At 64.8% G+C, this 19964-nt stretch overlaps 1 protein-coding gene across 1 annotated transcript in view; it reads left to right on the forward strand.

The window, feature by feature from the left end:
• The window catches only part of MUC5B (mucin 5B, oligomeric mucus/gel-forming), a 33675-nt gene extending 16908 nt beyond the window's left edge, over nucleotides 1-16767 (forward strand). Inside the window, exons 28-49 of the mRNA XM_082628131.1 lie at nucleotides 332-1025; nucleotides 1102-3234; nucleotides 3294-4314; nucleotides 4856-7090; nucleotides 7210-7391; nucleotides 7663-7834; nucleotides 8599-8846; nucleotides 9234-9420; nucleotides 9682-9907; nucleotides 9992-10179; nucleotides 10250-10319; nucleotides 10554-10654; nucleotides 10947-10978; nucleotides 11254-11434; nucleotides 11833-11937; nucleotides 12027-12064; nucleotides 12484-12600; nucleotides 12990-13076; nucleotides 13188-13310; nucleotides 13447-13492; nucleotides 13662-13770; nucleotides 14430-16767. Coding sequence (XP_082484257.1) covers nucleotides 332-1025; nucleotides 1102-3234; nucleotides 3294-4314; nucleotides 4856-7090; nucleotides 7210-7391; nucleotides 7663-7834; nucleotides 8599-8846; nucleotides 9234-9420; nucleotides 9682-9907; nucleotides 9992-10179; nucleotides 10250-10319; nucleotides 10554-10654; nucleotides 10947-10978; nucleotides 11254-11434; nucleotides 11833-11937; nucleotides 12027-12064; nucleotides 12484-12600; nucleotides 12990-13076; nucleotides 13188-13310; nucleotides 13447-13492; nucleotides 13662-13770; nucleotides 14430-14652 — 8518 coding nt within the window. The 3' untranslated portion in view covers nucleotides 14653-16767. The remainder of the gene's footprint in view (nucleotides 1-331; nucleotides 1026-1101; nucleotides 3235-3293; nucleotides 4315-4855; nucleotides 7091-7209; nucleotides 7392-7662; nucleotides 7835-8598; nucleotides 8847-9233; nucleotides 9421-9681; nucleotides 9908-9991; nucleotides 10180-10249; nucleotides 10320-10553; nucleotides 10655-10946; nucleotides 10979-11253; nucleotides 11435-11832; nucleotides 11938-12026; nucleotides 12065-12483; nucleotides 12601-12989; nucleotides 13077-13187; nucleotides 13311-13446; nucleotides 13493-13661; nucleotides 13771-14429) is intronic.
• Nucleotides 16768-19964: the final 3197 nt, after the last annotated feature.

The following is a 19964-nucleotide window of genomic DNA, read 5'->3' on the forward strand; positions in this document are numbered from 1 at the left end:
GTCACCACCTCCACTGCCACAGCCTCCACTGCCACCACAGCCAAGGCTACAGTCACCAGCGTGGCCACCTCTACAGCCCCCACTGCCATCACATCCACTGCCACAGCCACCATTCCCATCTCTACAGTTCCCACTGCCACCGCATCTACTGCCACAGCCCCCACTATCACCGCATCCACTGCTACAGTCACCACTGTGGCCACCTCTACAGCCCCCACTGCAACCACATCCACTGCCACAGCCCCCACTGCCACCACCTCCACTGCCACAGTCCCCACTGCCACTGCATCCACTGCCACAGCCCCCACTGTCACCACCTCCACTGCCACAGCCCCCACTGCCACAACCTCCACTGCCACCACATCCACTGCTACAGTCACCACTGTGGCCACCTCTACAGCCCCCACTGCCACCACATCAACTGCCATAGCCCCCACTACCACCGCATCCATTGCCACAGCCCCAAATGCCACCACATCCACTGCCACAGCCACCACTGCCACCGCATCCACTGCTACAGTCACCACTGCCACCGCATCCACTGCCACAGCCACCACTGCCACCGCATCCACTGCTACAGTCACCACTGCCACTGCATCCAATGCCACAGCCCCCACGGCAACCACCTCCACTGCCACAGCCACCACTCTGGCCACCTCTACAGCTCCCACTGCCACCACATCCACTGCCACAACCTCCACCGCTACAGTCACCACTGCAGCCACCTCCACTGCTGCCACTGCCCCAGTGGCCACCTCTGCTGCCACAGCCACCACGTCCCCCACTGCCTCCAGCACCACCACCACTGTGCCAACAACCACGCAGTCCACGACACGGCTGGGGAGCACAGGGGTGACCAGGTCCCCTGCCAGCAGTGCCACACCAGCGCCTTCCCTTTCCACGGGACTGACAGTCCGAGTGACATCCTCAAGGCCCAGCCACACAGGCACGCTCCCAACATCTGCCACGGGATTCCTCATATCTCCCCCAGCGTCCACAGAGCCCACCATCCCGGGGAGGCCCACGTTGGTCCTCCCGACTCACACAGCCTCAAGGGGGCCCACCCCAGAGTCAGTGACGACGCAAACATCCACGTCTCAGCTGCTGACGGGAACAGCAGTGGGCACAATGGGCACCACCTCCACGGGCCCGCTGTCCACCTCGCACCCTGAGACCAGCACGCCAGTAACCCTGGGGTCAATGGCCACCACCACCTGTGAGCCCCGCTGTCAGTGGACAGAGTGGTTTGACGAGGACTACCCCAAGTCCGAGGAGTCCGGGGGGGACGTCGAGTCCTACGACAAGATCAAGCGTGCAGGAGGGGCCGTGTGCGAGCAGCCCCAGGGCATAGAGTGCCAGGCCGAAAACTTCCCCAACGTGAGGCTGGAGGAGCTGAATCAGCACGTGCACTGTGACATCAGCTTCGGCCTGGTCTGCAGGAACGACGAGCAGGTGGGCCTGTTCAAGATGTGCTACAACTACAAAATCCGCGTGCTGTGCTGTGGGTACAGCCACTGCGGGGAGCCGACGTCCTCCACCGCCACTGCCACCACATCCACTGCCACAGCCACTACGGCCACAACCTCCACTGCCACAGCCACCACTGTGGCCACGTCTACAGCTCCCACTGCCACCACATCCACTGCCACAGCCCCCACTGCCACCACCTCCACTGCCACTGCCCCCACTGCCATCACATCCACTGCCACAGCCCCCACTGCCACCACCTCCACTGCCACCGCCCCCACGGCCACCACCTCCACTGCCACAGCCACCACTCCCACCTCTGCAGCCCCCACTGCCACCACCTCCACTGCCACCGCCCCCACTGCCATCACATCCACTGCCACAGCCACCACTCCCACCTCTGCAGCTCCCACTGCCACTGCATCCACTGCCACAGCCCCCACTGCCACCACCTCCACTGCCACCGCCCCCACTGCCATCACATCCACTGCCACAGCCACCACTCCCACCTCTGCAGCTCCCACTGCCACCGCATCCACTGCCACAGCCCCCACTATCACTGCATCCACTGCTACAGTCACCACTGTGGCCACCTCTACAGCCCCCACTGCCACCACATCAACTGCCATAGCCCCCACTCCCACCGCATCCATTGCCACAGCCCCAACTGCCACCGCATCCACTGCTACAGTCACCACTGTGGCCACCTCTACAGCCCCCACTGCCACCACATCAACTGCCATAGCCCCCACTACCACCGCATCCATTGCCACAGCCCCAAATGCCACCACATCCACTGCCACAGCCACCACTGCCACCGCATCCACTGCTACAGTCACCACTGCCACCGCATCCACTGCCACAGCCACCACTGCCACCACATCCACTGCTACAGTCACCACTGCCACTGCATCCAATGCCACAGCCCCCACGGCAACCACCTCCACTGCCACAGCCACCACTCTGGCCACCTCTACAGCTCCCACTGCCACCACATCCACTGCCACAACCTCCACCGCTACAGTCACCACTGCAGCCACCTCCACTGCTGCCACTGCCCCAGTGGCCACCTCTGCTGCCACAGCCACCACGTCCCCCACTGCCTCCAGCACCACCACCACTGTGCCAACAACCACGCAGTCCACGACACGGCTGGGGAGCACAGGGGTGACCAGGTCCCCTGCCAGCAGTGCCACACCAGCGCCTTCCCTTTCCACGGGACTGACAGTCCGAGTGACATCCTCAAGGCCCAGCCACACAGGCACGCTCCCAACATCTGCCACGGGATTCCTCACATCTCCCCCAGCGTCCACAGAGCCCACCATCCCGGGGAGGCCCACGTTGGTCCTCCCGACTCACACAGCCTCAAGGGGGCCCACCCCAGAGTCAGTGACGACGCAAACATCCACGTCTCAGCTGCTGACGGGAACAGCAGTGGGCACAATGGGCACCACCTCCACGGGCCCGCTGTCCACCTCGCACCCTGAGACCAGCACGCCAGGAACCCTGGGGTCAACTGCCACCACCACCTGTGAGCCCCGCTGTCAGTGGACAGAGTGGTTTGACGAGGACTACCCCAAGTCCGAGGAGTCCGGGGGGGACGTCGAGTCCTACGACAAGATCAAGCGTGCAGGAGGGGCCGTGTGCGAGCAGCCCCAGGGCATAGAGTGCCAGGCCGAAAACTTCCCCAACATGAGGCTGGAGGAGCTGAATCAGCACGTGCACTGTGACGTCAGCTTCGGCCTGGTCTGCAGGAACGACGAGCAGGTGGGCCTGTTCAAGATGTGCTACAACTACAAAATCCGCGTGCTGTGCTGTGGGTACAGCCACTGCGGGGAGCCGACGTCCTCCACTGCCACTGCCACTACATCCACTACGGCCACAACCTCCACTGCCACAGCCACCACTGTGGCCACGTCTACAGCTCCCACTGCCACCAAATCCACTGCCACAGCCCCCACTGCCACCACCTCCACTGCCACTGCCCCCACTGCCATCACATCCACTGCCACAGCCCCCACTGCCACCACCTCCACTGCCACCGCCTCCACGGCCACCACCTCCACTGCCACAGCCACCACTCCCACCTCTGCAGCTCCCACTGCCACCGCATCCACTGCCACAGCCCCCACTTCCACTGCATCCACTGCCACAGTCACCACTGTGGCCACCTCTACAGCCCCCACTGCCACCACATCAACTGCCACAGCCACCACTCCCACCTCTGCAGCTCCCACTGCCACCGCATCCACTGCCACAGCCCCCACTTTCACTGCATCCACTGCCACAGTCACCACTGTGGCCACCTCTACAGCCCCCACTGCCACCACATCAACTGCCACAGCCCCCACTGCCACCGCATCCACTGCCACAGTCACCACTGTGGCCACCTCTACAGCTCCCACTGCCACCACATCCACTGCCACAGCCCCCACTGCCACCACCTCCACTGCCACCGCCCCCACTGCCATCACATCCACTGCCACAGCCACCACTCCCACCTCTGCAGCTCCCACTGCCACCACATCCACTGCCACAGCCCCCACTGCCACCACCTCCACTGCCACCACCCCCACTGCCACCACATCCACTGCCACAGCCACCACTCCCACCTCTGCAGCTCCCACTGCCACTGCATCCACTGCCACAGTCACCACTGTGGCCACCTCTACAGCCCCCACTGCCACCACATCCACTGCCACAGCCCCCACTGCCACCACACCCACTGCAACAGCCCCCACTGCCACCACCTCCACTGCCACAGCCTCCACTGCCACCACATTCACTGCTACAGTCACCACTGTGGCCACCTCTACAGCCCCCACTGCCACCACATCAACTGCCACAGTCCCCACTGCCACCACCTCCACTGCCACAGCCCCCACTGCCACCACATCCACTGCCACAGCCCCCACTGCCACCACATCCACTGCCACAGCCCCCACTGCCACCACATCCACTGCCACAGCCCCCACTGTCACCACCTCCACTGCCACCACATCCACTGCTACAGTCCCCACCCCCATAGCCCCCACGTCCTCCACCGTCACTGCCACAGCCACCACTGCCACAACCTCCACCGCTACAGTCACCACTGCAGCCACCTCCACTGCCACAGTCCCCACTGCCACCACCTCCACTGCCACAGTCCCCACTGCCACCACCTCCACTGCCACAGCCCCCACTGCCACCACATCCACTGCCACAGCCCCCACTGTCACCACCTCCACTGCCACCACATCCACTGCTACAGTCCCCACCCCCATAGCCCCCACGTCCTCCACCGTCACTGCCACAGCCACCACTGCCACAACCTCCACCGCCACAGTCACCACTGCAGCCACCTCCACTGCCACAGCCCCCACTGCAGCCACCTCCACTGCCACAGCCCCCACTGCCACCACCTCCACCGCCACCGCATCCACTGCCACAGCCCCCACAGCCCCCACATCCCCCACTGCCTCCAGCACCACCGCTGCTGTGTCACCAGCCACGCAGTCCACGACACGGCCAGGGAGCACAGGAGTGACCAGGTCCCCCGCCAGCAGTGCCACACCAGCACCTTCCCTTTCCACGGGACTGACAGCCCAAGTAACATCCTCATGGCCCAGCCACACAGGCACGCTCCCAGTGTCGGCCACGTCGGTCCTCCCGACCCACACAGCCTCAAGGGGGCCCACCCCGACATCGATGATGATGCAAACCTCCACGTCTCAGCTGCTGACGGGAACAGCAGTGGGCACAACGGGCACCACCTCCACGGGCCCGCTGTCCACCTCGCACCCTGAGACCAGCATGATGGGAATCATAGGGTCGACGACCACCACTGGGGCCACCACCAGCCAGGGCACAACCAGTTGTCAACCCAAGTGCCAATGGACAGAGTGGTTTGATGTGGACTTCCCCACCTCGGGGGTCAGGGGCGGAGACATGGAGACCTATGAGAACATCCGGGCCGCGGGTGGCAAGATGTGTCAGCAGCCGCAGAAGATTGAATGCCGGGCGGAGAGCAACCCCGAGGTGAGCATCGATCAGATCGGGCAGGTGCTCAGCTGCAGCCTGGAGGTCGGGCTGGTCTGCAGGAACGAAGACCAGAGGGGGCAGTTCACCACGTGCTTCAACTACAACATCCGTGTGTACTGCTGCGATGATGTCCGGCACTGCCTCCCCACGGCTACCCCCCACCTCACCTCCACCACACTGCCCGCCACCAGCAGCTCCACAGCCACGGTGCCATGGCCCTCGACCTCTGCCACGACCCAGACGGGTGCCCCCACCACGGCCCCTTCAAGTGTGGACGTGCACAACACCACCTTCGGGACCACCCTGCTCCCCACTCCCGTGACGCCCAACACTAGAGCTACCACCTACACCCGCTCCCTGCACCCCACGGCCTCTCCTCAGGTCACAGAGCTCCCCACCAGGCCCTCCGAGACCAAACCTGGACCCCCCATCACCACACCCAGCACAGGCCAGGCCACCTCCAGCACAGGGGCAGGCACCAGAGCCTCCCTCTCCACCCCCACGCATGAGCCCAGCACCTCCTCACTAGGCACCACCCTCGGCTCCTCCATGGCCACCTCCACAGCCACGGTGTCCTCGCAGAAGACCCATACGCTGTCGGTCACCACGTCCCCAGAGACCAGGTCCACAGCCTCAGATATCACGTCCACAGCCTGTCAGCCTCGCTGTGCCTGGACAGACTGGCTGGACCAGAGCTACCCGATGCCAGGGGCCACTGGGGGGGACTTCGAGACCTATGCTAATATCCAGGCGGCTGGTGGGGCCATCTGCCAGCAGCCTCTGCAGCTGCAGTGTCGGGCCGAGGCCCTGCCTGAGAAGGCCCTGCAGGATCTGGGCCAGGTGGTGCAGTGCCGGCTGGAGGAGGGCCTGGTGTGCCGGAACCGAGACCAGAGTAGCCTAATGTGCCTCAACTACCAGATCCGCGTGTTCTGCTGCGACCACAGCCACTGCCCCAGCCCCGCCGGTCCCACGTCCACCACGCCGGCCCCCTCACCCTCCACCATCAGCACCAGCACTGGCAGGCTGTCATCGAAGGTCACCACCCAGACGCACCTCTCCTCCCCAGGGACGATCAAGAGGGACTCCACCCCCACTAGTGTGACAGCTTCCTTCTCCACGGGGACAACCCAGAGGGTCTATGCCTCCACCAGTGTGACAGGTCCCTCCTCTACGGGGACTACGCAGACTGTCTACACCTCTACCAGTGTGACAGGTCCCTTCTCCACGGGGACCACCAAGAGGGTCTATGCCTCCACCAGTGTGACAGGTCCCTCCTCTACGGGGACTACGCAGAGTGTCTACACCTCCACCAGTGTGACAGGTCCCTTCTCCCCTGGGACCACCGAGAGCGTCTCCACACCTAGTCCCTCTGCCTTCCCGGGGTCCCCACCCATGACCACCAAGCCAGGCTTGCCCAGTGTCTCTCCTACGGGTCCCCTTTTGACTTCCCCCACATCGACCGCCCCCGGGTCCCCACCCACCACCCCTTCCTGGTCCGGGGTGACCTCTGGCAGCCCAGGGACCTTCTCTATCTCCACCGCCTCTCCCAGCCCCACCACAGCCTGCCTTTGCCACGCCTTCGGAAAGCTCTTCCTACCAGGTGAGTGGAGACCTGCAGCCTGGACGCTGGGTCCCGCGGGCCGTGTCCATGTGCCTGCCTGTCTGGGGACGCCCTCCTGTCCCCCCTCCCTGGCTGACCCAGTGTCTCTGTATTCGTAGGGGACATGATCTACAACGAGACCGACGGAGCAGGCTGCCACTTCTTAGCCATCTGCAACCAGCGCTGCGGCATCGACCGCTTCCAGGGCACCTGCCCCACCTCCTCACCCTCGGGGACCTCGGCCTCTGTTCCCCCATCCACCCCAGTTCCCGGCTGCAATCGCACCATCCCTCCCCGACAGGTGTGCCTCCCGCCTCCTCCCTGAAGCGCCAGGCCCTTCTGTGTGCACAGGGCCTCGGGTGCCCATCAGGGTGACGGCACAACCCCCAGCCCCTCGGTGACCGCTCCACAGCTAGCTTGGCTGGAGGGAGGCACGCGGGGTCTGGGCCTGGTTAGCACCGGCCCGGCCAGGAGGCGGGGGCAGCCCTGCCCAGGCCGAGGGGGCCCTGAGGCAGCGGCGATGGGGGGGGTCTCACAAGCCCACCTGTTGAGCGCTCTGCCCTTCTCTCCAGGTGAATGAGTCCTGGACCCTGGAGGACTGCATGGTGGCTCGGTGTGAGGGTGACAACCGTATCGCCCTGCTGGGGCCGAAGCCAATGGGCCACGTCGTCTGCGTGAACGGGCACCTGCCCGTGAGAGTGCAGAACGGGGATGGGCCCTGTGACTACAGCTACGAGTGCGAGTGTGAGAGCCTGCCGCTGGGGGCGGGGGGGGGGGGAGGGGATGCGCCGCCAGGCATTTGGGACACGCACATGTCCCCCATGCCCGATGCCCGGGATCGCTGAGCCCACCCCCCCATCAGGCTTGGCGGTTTGAAGGGAAGCCGGGGGTTTCTGAGATCAGGGAGAGGAGGGGATCGTAACCTGAGGGGTCCTGAGCAGATTTCCCCATGCAGCAGCACGTAGGAGCGGGCGATCTTACAACCCCCGGGGGGCCTGGGGCAGCTAAAATGAAGGACCACAAACTTGAGTGGTTCAAAACAACAGAAAGTGATTCTCTCCCAGTCCTGGAGACCAGAAATCCAAGATCAAGGTGTCTGCAGGACTGAGCTCCCCCCAGAACTTTAAAGGAGGGTCCTGTCCGCCCCTTCCAGACTTGGGGCCTCAGGCACCCCGGGCTGTGGCCGCGTCCCTCCCACCTCTGCCCCAGTCATCACACGGCTTCCTCGCCGTGTCTCTTCTGTCTCTTAGAAGGACACCTGTCATTGGATTTAGGGCCACCCTGGTAACTCAGGATGACCTCACCCCGTGATCCTTAATCACAGTTGCAAAGACCCTTTTCCCAAAGGAGGTCACATTCGCAGGCTCTGGGTGGATGCGTCTTCGGGGCCCCCATCCAACCTGCTATACCCATGTCATAAGCGAGAGGACTGAGGCCCTGGGGGCTGAGTGACTCCCCAAGGTGGCAGCTCTGGGTGGCACTGGGTAAGGCCCGTCCACACCCCCCAGGCTCCTGCAGCGGCTGGGGGGACACCCACTACGAGACCTTCGACGGCACCTCCTACTCTTTCCTGGACAACTGCACCCACGTCCTCATGCGGGAGATCCAGCCGCGCCACGGGAACCTCAGCATCCTCCTACACAACCACTACTGTGAGGCCGCCGCCAGCTGCCCCCGCGCCCTCAGCGTCCACTATGAGACCATGGACATCATTCTCACCACCACCCCTGGCGCCGACGGGCAGGAGGAAAGCCTGGTGAGTGCAGGCAGCAGAGCGGCACTGGCCCGTCCCAACCTGGTTAGGGAAGGCAGGGGCCGGCAGAGGCCCAGGAGCCCTGGTGCACACAGAGAGCATTTCCCCCGCGCAGAGGGCAGCTCCCATGGGGCCTCAGGGGAGGCAAAGGGCACACGGCGACCTGGGGCCCCAAGCACAGTGACTCCTGAGCAAGGAAGGAGCGTGGGAGGTGCCCGCGGCCAAGAGCACCCTGGGACCCAAATGCGCCGACTGTGACCCAGGCCCGAGGGGGCATCTGCGCTTCGGGGTGCAGATGCCGAGGAGGGGGCCCAGCGTCTGACAGGCAAAGCCCCAAAGGCCAGCCCGTGCCCCTCGGCCCAAGTCACGGGTTCTCCGGTCACGTCCCAGATCCTGTTTGGCCAAACGCGGGTGAGCCAGAGCTTCAGCAAGAACGGCCTGACCGTGACGGAGACGGGGGCCACGGCGATGAGCCTCAAGATTCCCGCCATCGGCGTGAGCATCGTCTTCAGTGGGCGAGTCTTCCAGGTCCAGCTGTCCTACAGCCGCTTCAGCTACAACACCGAGGGCCAGTGTGGTAAGCAGGGACCCGCAGGACACCTGCTGGGGGAGCGAGGGGCCGGGCACCAGCGCTGCGGGCACACGCCCCCAGGCGGCCCTGGCTCTTGACCACCTGCCCCCGCCACAGATTCCCACCTGCTCCCCCTGCCACCTGCTCCGGGCAGGAAGCAGTGTTTCATAGCTGACTGTCTGCCAGGGAAGTCGGGGGGATGGAAGGGGAGAAGAGGATGGTCCAGTGCCCCCCCCCACAGTGATGCGCCTGCCCCGCCCTCCCCAGGCACCTGCACCAACAACCGCAGGGATGACTGTCGCCGGCCCGACGGCACCACGGCCCCCACCTGCCAGGACATGGCCCGGTACTGGCTGGTCCCCAACAGCAGCGGGGAGGGCTGCTGGGCACCGACCGGCCTGCCCCCGACCACCAGCTCCAGCTCGCCGGCACTCAGCACACCCACCTCCACTCCGTGCCCCCCGGAACCCCTCTGCGAGCTGATGCTGAGCCCGTGAGTCCTCTGCACGGCCTGGGCGGTCAGGGGCAGCCACCCCCCAGGGCATCCACCCTGGCCTCTGACCGGCCCTGCCTGCAGGGTCTTCGCCGGGTGCCACGGCCTCATCCCGCCCGGCCCGTTCTTCAGTACCTGTGTCAGCGACAGCTGCAGGCCCAGCCGCCCTGACCGCCCTGACGTGCTCTGCCAGAGCCTGGAGGCCTACTCTGTGCTCTGCCGTGCCCGGGGCGTGTGCCCCGACTGGCGCAACGCCACCAGCGGGCTGTGTGGTGAGTCGGGTGTGGCCGCCGGGGGCCCTGGCTTCCTTGGCCCACCTGACACCCTTCTGTGTGCTCGCAGACCTCACCTGCCCGCCCACCAAGGTGTATAAGCCGTGTGGCCCCGTGCAGCCCAAGTCCTGTGACTCCAGGTGAGCCCAGCAGACAGGGACGGGATAGGACGGTGGGGACAGCAGGCCTCCCAGGCCTGCCTGAATGGTCTGGGGGAACCCAGGAGGAGACCCACAGAGGGTCCGGGACCCCAAGCCCCAGATCTCAGGGTGCCCTTCCCCCGCCCTGACCTCCGACCCTGGACTTCAGGAGTGACCCCAGCCCCCCACCATGCCCACTGCACTCCTCCTTGGACTGCCCTGGTCGCCTTGCAGGAGCCAGAGCCCGGCGAGCGGGGGGCAGGCAGAGGGGTGCTTCTGTCCCGACGGCCACATCCTGTTCAACTCACACACGGACATCTGTGTGCCCGAGTGCCGTAAGCAACCCCACACCTGGGCCCTCCCCAGCCCCGCAGAGCGGGATGGGGAGGGCCACGGGGCGGGCAGACCCTGGCCTGGGCCCGTCCCACCCAGTTCTGCCAGCGGTGCAGGGTGGGCTTGAGCGTTCCTGAGCCCCCTCCTAAGTGACCACCACCCTCGAGTTCTCCGGGGGCTTCTGTCCCCAGCAGGAAGAAGAGGCCTCTGTTGGGGGGAGGGGGTGGCCAGGCCTGCTGGGCCCCAACCCCAGCACTCCCAGTGACCCCCTTTCTCCCCATCCTTCCCTCCCAGCCTGCGTGGGACCAGATGGGTTTCCCAAATTCGTGAGTGTTCCGCCCACAGCTGCCTGACTCCTTGCTTGAGCAGAAGGAGGGAGGGGGTCTCCATCTCAGGGCGGCAGCTCTACCCGGGCCAGGGAGGGGCTGTTGTGGGCACCCCAGCGTGAGCTGCATCACCGTCACACGCCTGCTTCAGAGAGGGGGAGGCTGAGGGCGGAGCCCGCATGCTGAGGGCTGGGGCCTGACCCGCTGCTGGACGCAGCCCCAGAGGCCGGGCACCACCCAGGAGCCCTGGGGGACCCCGACCTGGTCTGTTCCAGCCCGGAGAGCGGTGGATCAGCAACTGCCAGTCCTGCGTGTGTGATGAAGGCTCCGTGTCGGTGCAGTGCGCCCCTGTGCAGTGCGAGGCCCGGGACCAGCCACAGGAATGTGGCGGGGCCGGCTTCGTGGCCCAGACCAGGCCCCTGGCCGACAACCCTTGCTGCATGGAAACTCTGTGTGGTGAGGCCTGCACCCCAGGGGGCCGGGTGGAGCGGAGAGACAGCAGAGGACGGTGTTGGGTACAGGCCACCTGGCCGGCAGGCCTGCAGGGCAGAGGAGGGTTGCAGGGTCCTAGCTGGACTTGGCTGGACCACGAGGTGGGGAGGCCTCTTGGGCCTTCATTTTTCCACCTAAAAATGAAGCTGATGACTTCTGGTGTGCCCTGGTACCACCCAGGGTCTTGGGGAAGACCGGGGAGGTGACAAAGCGTGGGGACCCAGAAGGGCAACAGAGAGCCGTCAGCTCCCATGGAAGGGGGATCTCTTTGGTCCAGTGTGGGTAGATGTTACCCTGGGAACCAGAATAGCCAGAGGGCAGAGGGCAGGGACACCCTAGGCAGCCCCCCAACTTTCCCACAGTCTGCAACACAAGCACGTGCCCCCAGAGCCCACCCAAATGTAGGCCGGGAGAGGAGCTGGCCTGCACCCAGGCGGAGGACAGCTGCTGCCCCACCTTCAGCTGCCGTGAGTCTCTGGGGTGGGGGTGGGGCCGGGGGCTCTGAACACTTCCTTCCGCTGCCTGGGCAGGTCCTCAGCCCTCTCTTTCCTTCCAGGGCCTCAGCTGTGCACCTACAACGGCACCGTCTACGGGGTAAGGGCTCAGCTAGGCGGTCGGGGGAGGGCGGAGAGTGGGTCCGGGCCTGGCACATCCGCCGAGGGATGCCCCGTGTCCACTCCTTGTCTCCCCACGCCCAGCCCTATCCAGCCCCTCTCGCCATGACAGCAGGTGAGTCGAGGCTCTGGGCCCTTTACACGCACCTTCTGTAGAGAGCCTCTGGGAGCTTAGCTCTCCCAGCAAGAGCTTCGGGGCAGGACTGCACCCTCCCACCCCTCCTGCCTGCCCGGGGCCCCTGCCTGCCCTGGTCTGTGCTCAGCCAGGGGGCACATCCATAATCCCATGTGAAGAGGACAGAGACTGCTCTGTGGGCCTCACCGACACGGGGAGAGGTCCTGGCCCTGGTGCCCCTTCAGGGTCCTCAGTGTCACCTCCCCTCACCCTCTCCACTGCAGGTCGGTGCAACCTTCCCAGCGGTCATTCCCTGCCACACGTGCACCTGCCTGTCCGTGGACACCCATGACCCGACCGTGCAGTGTGAGGAGGATGCCTGCAACACCACTTGTCCCCAGGTGAGGCCGGCCTCCTGGGCAGACCCAGGCCCCTGGGGCAGCCCCCAGTCACCATACCCTAGGGTCCAGGAAGGGTCTCCAGCTCAGGCTTCACTGGGTTTTTTTTCTTCCCAAGGGAGGGAGTGAAGCAGGAGGATGGTGTAAGGGGTCTTGGGCAAGGGGCAGGACCTGCAGGCTGCTGGGATCAGGTTCCTGGAGGGCACAAGTGCAGAAGGTGCTGGAAGCAGGGGTGAGGCTAAGAGGGGACACTGGGGCAGGGCAGGGACACTGCCTCACAGAGGAAAGGTGCTGCTAGGGAGGCCCTGGGCCCCTGGGATATGGGCAGGAGAGCAGGAGGGCTGACGAGCCAGGCTGGGGCTGAGGGACGTGACCCCCCCCCCCGCCCCCAGGGCTTCCAGTACTCGAGGGTGGCCGGGCAGTGCTGCGGGGAGTGCGTGCAGACGGCTTGCCTCACGTCCGACGGCCGGCTGGTTCAGGTAAGGGGGGCTCAGTCTCAACCCCCACGCCCCAGAGACCCTCCCCACCAGCTCCTCTAGGCCCACCAGATAATCCTCAACCCGGCCCCCACTCTCCCCCTTTTATTTCAGCCCAACGAGACCTGGGTCAACAGCCTCGTGGACAACTGCACGTTGTACCACTGCCAGGCTCAAAACGGGTCCCCTATGCTGACCCCGACGCCCGTCGCGTGCCCGGACGTGTCCAGCTGCAGGGTGTGTGTCTGGGGCCCAGGACCGCCCCGGAGGCCCCGCCCACGCCCAGAGCCCCACCCACCGGGGAGCCCCGCCCACACCCACCCCAGGAGGCCCCGCCTGCCCCAGCTCGCCCTCTGTCCCCCTTCCCCCGCAGGGCATCCTTAAGAAAATCGGCTGCTGCTACTCCTGTGAGGAAGTGGGTAAGTCGACGCCCGCCTTCGCGCCCCCCAGCCCCGCCCCGCCCCGCCCACTGACTCCTCCCGAAGCCAATCCCGCCGCCAGAACCCGACCCTGAGCGGGAGGTTACGTGGGGGTGCGGCGCGGGCGGGGACCTCAGAGATGCGCCTCCACCGCCTTTCGTCTGCCCAGACTCCTGCCAGGTACGCGCCAGCATGACGGTCCTGCGACACCGGGGCTGCGCCACCCAGGCCGCCGTCAGCGTCCCCTTCTGCGAGGGCTTCTGCCCGGGAGCGTCCCGGTGAGCGGCCCGCGCCTCCCCCCACCCCCGGGACACACGGGGACACCACCCGGTGCCCCACGTGTCCGTGTCCCTGGCCGGACACCTGGCACTGGGCTGGGGCTGGATGGCCCAGCTTGCTACAGGAAGGAAAGAAGCGCCGCCCCAACAGGGCTGCACCAACCCCGGGGCCTTCCCTGACCCCCAGAGCCCGGCCTGGGAGAGCTTGGCAGGGCCACGTGGGGCAGGGCACCAGGGCTGCCACCCAAAGGTCAGAGCCCACGTGCAGGACGGACAGAACCCAGGGGGACCAGACTGTCAGGGAAGAGCTGCTGGCAGAGCCCCGCCCCACCCCCGATGCCCGGGCTGCAGCCAGCTGTGAGCAGACGGGCTGGAAGAGGCAGGAGGATGGGTCCAGGCCTGGCTGGAGGGCCCCGGGCAGGTTCCTGGAGGAGGGGTCAGCAAGTCAGAGGAGTTGCTTTGGGAAAGAAAGGGGGCCTGGCTGGGGAAGGTCGGGGTTCAAAGTGACCGAGAGTGCTGCCCGGGCCAGTACAGAGAAGCCCCGAGCACTCAGGGAACAGGCACGGGGCCGCTGCCTCCCGACCCCCGAGAAACCAGGAGCCGGGCAGTCCGGGCGGTTGTGGCTGAGTGGGCAGGTCCTGAGGGCCGTGCATCTGCAGGTACTCCACGGGGGCCCGGGCCACGCAGTGCCCGTGCTTCTGCTGCCAGGAGACCAGGGCCCACCAGGAGGTGGTGACCATGCAGTGTCCCAACGGGACGGCCTTCCAGCACACCTACACCCACGTGGACGAGTGCAGCTGTGGCCCATCCTGCGTCTCCTCGGCCCAGGCTCCCGAGGACAGCACCCCCAGCTTCCCGATCTATGGTTCCACCACTGTCTGACGCACCCCCCCCCCCGCACGCCCACCCTACCTGCCCCACCTGGAGCCAGAACACCCACCACCCAACCACGGAAACCGCGGGAGCCCACGCACACCTTCCGTGGATACCACTGTCCCCGCCCACTTTACACCTGCCCCAGGTGAAACCCAGGCCCTGGAGGGTGACAGCGTAGTGAGGGTCGGCTTGAGGAGGACCCCAGGTGAGGGGGGGGCTGCCCTCAGAGCCCCTCCTGCCTGTTTTGGCCACCTGCCTGGCCTTCGGGACCTGACCCTCATCTGAAACACAAGCACCCACTCCACCCAGGCTCACCCCCGTCCTGGTGTCAGAGGGATGCCCCAGAGAAAACTGCACACCCACCACTGTGCTGCTCCCACGGCGGGCCTGTGTGCCCCCCACTGCCCCTCGAAGCCCCGTGGCGCACAGGTGCCCGCTGGTGACACCTCCTGCAGCTGAGCGCAGACTGAGGCCTGTCCAGGCAAGGCCGGCTACCTGCCCACGTCTGGACCCCGGCCTGAGGCTACGAGGGCCAAGGGACGGGCCCCGGTGGGGTCGGCACCCCACAGCACCCCCTCTGCTCACCCAGCCCCAGTCTTTGAAAATAAACACCGAGCATCACATACACTTCCTGGTCCTGGCGGCTCTCCCCTCCATGTGTGGGCCCGGCTGTCCAGAGCCACACCCCTGCTGGACCCCCGGGAGGGACAGGCGGGGCAGGAGGCAAGAGGCCCCCAGGGTCAGTCTTGGGCTGTGGGAGTACTGGCCAGAGTCAGGGGTCATCCGAAGGTTCAAACACGCGGGTTTTATAAGGAAGTTGGTTCACAGCTGCAGAAAGACCGGACGAGCCAATGAGGGGAGGCCCACGGGGGGACACAGAGGTCATCAGTGTGGGAAGCACTCCCTGCGCCTCTGCGGGGCACCTCCTTCAGGCACTTGTCACACGTCAACTTGCCGTGTATCTGACCTTCGCTTCTCTCTCCACCAAGGGCAGGAATTGCCGCCTTTCTCTTCTGCTGCCCCATCCAGAGGGAACACTGTCAGCACAGGATGGGGTGGGACGAGCTGGGGGCAAGAGTGGGGTGGTGCCCCGGCTTGAGTGTCCACATGGGCGGGGGGCAGCTACGAGAGGGCGGGGCTTCCACCGGGGAGGCAAAGGCGGTGCTGGCCAGGGCCAAGGAAGCCTGGAGAGCGTGTGCGGGGCGGGGGGCTTTTGGGGCCTCCTGCATCACGTGACCTGCCTCTGCGCTCTGTGTGCGCCTGCCCACCCAGGGAACGGTAGCCACAGTGATTTACATTGTCCCCCATGGGCTGGGGTCCTCAGCTCCCAGGGAAGGCGGGGCCTGTGGGCTCTTTAGTGGCCTTTCCTACTCATGTCACCGAGGTCTGGTCAGGGCAGGCCACCCTGGGACTGGGCCGGAGATGGTCCAGGAGGGCTGACAAGGTTACAGACACACTGCAGGTGAGTCTGGCTGCCCCCCTTGGTCACCACTGGAGTCAACTGTAAACTTGCTGTGTCTCACAGTCTGATTTCCTGGGGTGGGGGTGGGGGGCTGTGGCCAAGTCATGCCCCAGCCTTAGTCTTTGTTAACCCACGTGTAAAACAACAGCATTTCCTAAACCTCAGTCATTCTCAGGGCACGACTGCTTCCTTAAACCCACGTACCTCTTACAAAACTAAGCATGTTTCCAAGGTACCTGTAAAATGAGTGTCCGTCTCCACAGACCAGAGCTCACGTGTGTGAAGTGTTTTCACCTGTCACAGACTAGAGCTCACTTTGGAGAGCAGTGCCCAGATATGCTCTTTGCAGGCTCGCTCTCTGCCTGGTGTGGAATTAATTAAGGAAACTGAGCTAAAGTTGGAGTCGGGACAGGCCTGCAGGGGAAGCTCTCACGCCCTCAGTGCATCATCAACTACTCCAAACAGGAAGAGACGTCCCCCTGCACGCCCCCAACAGGAAGGTATCTCTACCTGACCACCCAGCAGGAGGAAGGAAACTTCTCTCCTCCCACAGCAGCCCAGCCCACAGGAAGCTTCCTTACTCCGGACCCCCAGCTCCTCCAATGGGCTCTGGTTATCACAGCCCCTCCCAGCTCCCCCTTTTCCCCATAAAAGCAAGATCCCCCTCCTTGTTCTCTGGATGTGCCTGTGGGCCACCATGGTTCACAGATACTGAACTGCAATTCCTCTGCTATTCCCGAATAAACTCACTTTTGCTGGTGAAACAACTCTCTATGTTATCATTGAAGTCGATGCTGGACAAGCTGCAACCCCACCTCCCTCCAGAGGCCACAACCCCACAGTCACTGAGGGGGGCTGAGACATGGGACCCTGGGACCAACAGGTGCTGCCTCTCAGCCCTGGGCGGCTCTGTGCTCTCATCTTGCTCCAGGCAAGGCTCACCGCTGGTCAGCCAGGTCCAGCCCTGAGTTCAGGGCCCTGACTGGGGTCCCACTGTGCCACCCCACCCAGAACTTGGGCTCCCTGACCCATCAGAGCGGACGCCGGGTGCCCTCATCCTCTGCTTGGTGTCGCGGCCCGCCTGGACCCCGCATGGGCTTCTGCAGCTTGGGTGGACCCAGCTCTGCTGCCAGGCTCGTCGGGGGCAGCTCCTGTGCGATTCGTGATGGGCCGAGGGCGTGGGGCCCGGGCAGGTCACAGACGTTTCCAGAACTCCGCCAGTGCTCTTTACGAGACAACTCATCCTAGCTCCATCCTAGGAGGGGTGTGGAGGGCGCCTGGCACGGATCTTCCTGCTGTCCGGGTACCCTGCGGTCACGTCCTCGCTCGCCCTCCAATCTGCTCCCTCGCTGAACCCAAGCCACGTTGGTTTCCCAGCGTGTCTGGGGCCTGAGAGCAGAGCTGTGGAAGCAGGGGTCACGGAGCTCTGCGGGGGGGCAGAGCTCCCGCCCACAAGCCCAGGGCTCAGCCTGGCCGCCGAGCGGTCCGTCCACAGCTCCAGCTCAGCAGAGCCCCTCCCAGACCAAGGCCCCAGCCGGGCCCTCCTCCAGGACGCCCCTCGGCCAGCGCCGGACGCGTCTCCCTGCGCTGGTGTGAAGGCCACACGCTCTGTCCATCCTGCCCGGGTGTCCCCAGGAAGAACAGCGGGCCAGCTGTATGTCAGAAAGAAAACCGCTCTTCCACACGGAGTTAATAACCCTTGCACTGCAATTTCTGTAATTTTTCACTTTTCCATTTTGTCCTAAATGAGGTTTATTGCTTTAATCTGGGCAGTACCTAACAGTTAATAGACACCGAAGATAATTACCTTAGTGACAACGTTACAAATTACTGAATGAACGTTTTGTTATCACTGGGTTTAATGCGCTTCACAGTGACGCCTGCACTCAGGGAACCGCGTGCTTCTCACTAGACTGACTCGTTAGCACAGAAAACTTTCAAGCAAAACCACCACTGACATGCTCATCCCAAGCAGCACCGCGCTCTGCTTCGCCGCGCTGGTTTGTCTCCGGCCCTCCGCCCTTGGGGTCATGGGGACACAGCTTCGCTGAGCGCTAGGGGACTACGGCCCTGGACGCAGGGCTTTGCCTCCAGAACAAGTCAAACGTCAAACTGGGCTGCAACCTTTGCTTCCACAAAGGTTGCTTTTCAGAAACCAACAGTTCCAAGGGATGCTCTGAACATTACTTCTGAAAATAAAAATGGAAGAGAAACGATAATAAATCGCTCTCCTTGTCAGCACAGGGAAGACGGCCCTGAAGGCCCAGACTCTGTGCGCTCTGGGGGCCCCGTGAACCCGGAAGCCCAGTCCAGGGAGGTCCTGCCACCCTTGGGGCCATGGCGGGGAGGGGGACTGGCCGAGCTCAGAATCCCTCCTGCATTTGTTTGTCCAACAAGTGCTGACCGAGCCCTGCTGTGCGGGCAGAAGCCCGTGCTTGACCGCCCAGCATCCCAGCAGGATGGACGCCAAGCAGAGGAAAGAGAACGGGTGCGTCTGGATGACCCAATCGAGAGGGGCTGGGTATGGGGAGGGCGGGGAGTTGCCAGAGAGGCTGGGAAGCTGCCCCGCTAGCCATGGGGAGCAGGTGGAGGTCAGGAGCCTTGCAGGGGGACGGGAGGCTCGGCAGGAGGCCTCTCTGAGCTCCTGGGTCCTGGAGTCTTCCCTTTGCAGGGCTGGCCGGGACGTGGGTGAGGATCTGGGCCTTGTGCCGTCTCCCTAGCACTCAGGAGACGTGGGAACCCAGACGAAGGACCAGAGCCGCTGCCAGGGTGCTTGGCCCACCCATTAGAGTCTCCAGACTTCCTGGTGGGAAGTGAGGGGCCTCCTGGGCCGGCTGAGGACAAGCCATCATCCTGCAGCCTGAGGGGGGGCCCTGAGCACTGGGACTGGGACTCAACGTAAGGGCAGCAGCATCTGCCACCCCAGGAAGCCCCGAGAGGAAGGGAGCCTGGACCTGCGATGGCCATCCTCGGAGCCCCCATGGCTGCGGGGCCAGCCCACTCCTCGCTGCCCATGACTGAGCGGGGGGGTCAGCATGGAGGCTGGGACAGCGTGGGCCCCGGGGTGGGGGGTGACACTGCAGCTGCAGGCACTGGGAAAGCATCTGGGGGGCTGGCTGTGACCCAGGAGCAAGTGTCCTAGGAGCAGACTCGCCACGCTGCCGGGCGGGCTCCTGGAAATTCGGAACCGGCTGCAGTCAGCGTTGGGTGGAGAGCCCAGAAGGGCCCTCGCAGTGGCTGAGGAAGGGATGTGGAGGCTAAGCAGGGCTCCGGGGACACTGCACAGCTGAGGGCACCTGCACAGGTGAGAGGGCGCCTGCACAGCCGAGAACCAGCGCGGCTGACCCCTGCAGTGCGGCTGAAGACAGCAGATGCCATTACGGGGCTGGCTCCCCAGCAGCAGGGTGATGGGGGCAAGGTGGACGGGCCGCTGACAGCCCATGGACTCAGAACAGAACCAAGTGACAGCACAGACAGCTGTCGGCCTCCTCATGGGGGCCACGGCCCCTCCCCCAGGGTCCAGACCTGCTCGGTCCTCAGACCAGAACCATCGGCTGGAGGAGAGGCTGGGCTCCCTCGGGAGAGCCCCAAGGCACCAGGGCAAGTGCACAGGACGGTGGTCCCTACCCCCTCCCAGAGGGGCTCACGGCATTCAGCCCCAGGGCAGAGGGGCCACCACTGACCGCAGGGGCCCAAAGCAACGCCAAGGCTCCTTTAAAACTGGGGCTTATGGGGCCGCTCAGCTACCCACTGGTCATTTCCCCAGCCCTGGAACGTGTAACTGGGATGGGCTGGCCGCGAGGAGGGCCATCTCTGACCTCCGACGTGAAAGACGGAAGTGTCACCACCACCACCA

This window comes from Mesoplodon mirus (genome assembly GCF_964341445.2).
Source record: "Mesoplodon mirus genome assembly, chromosome: 7".
Taxonomy (NCBI): domain Eukaryota; kingdom Metazoa; phylum Chordata; class Mammalia; order Artiodactyla; family Ziphiidae; genus Mesoplodon; species Mesoplodon mirus.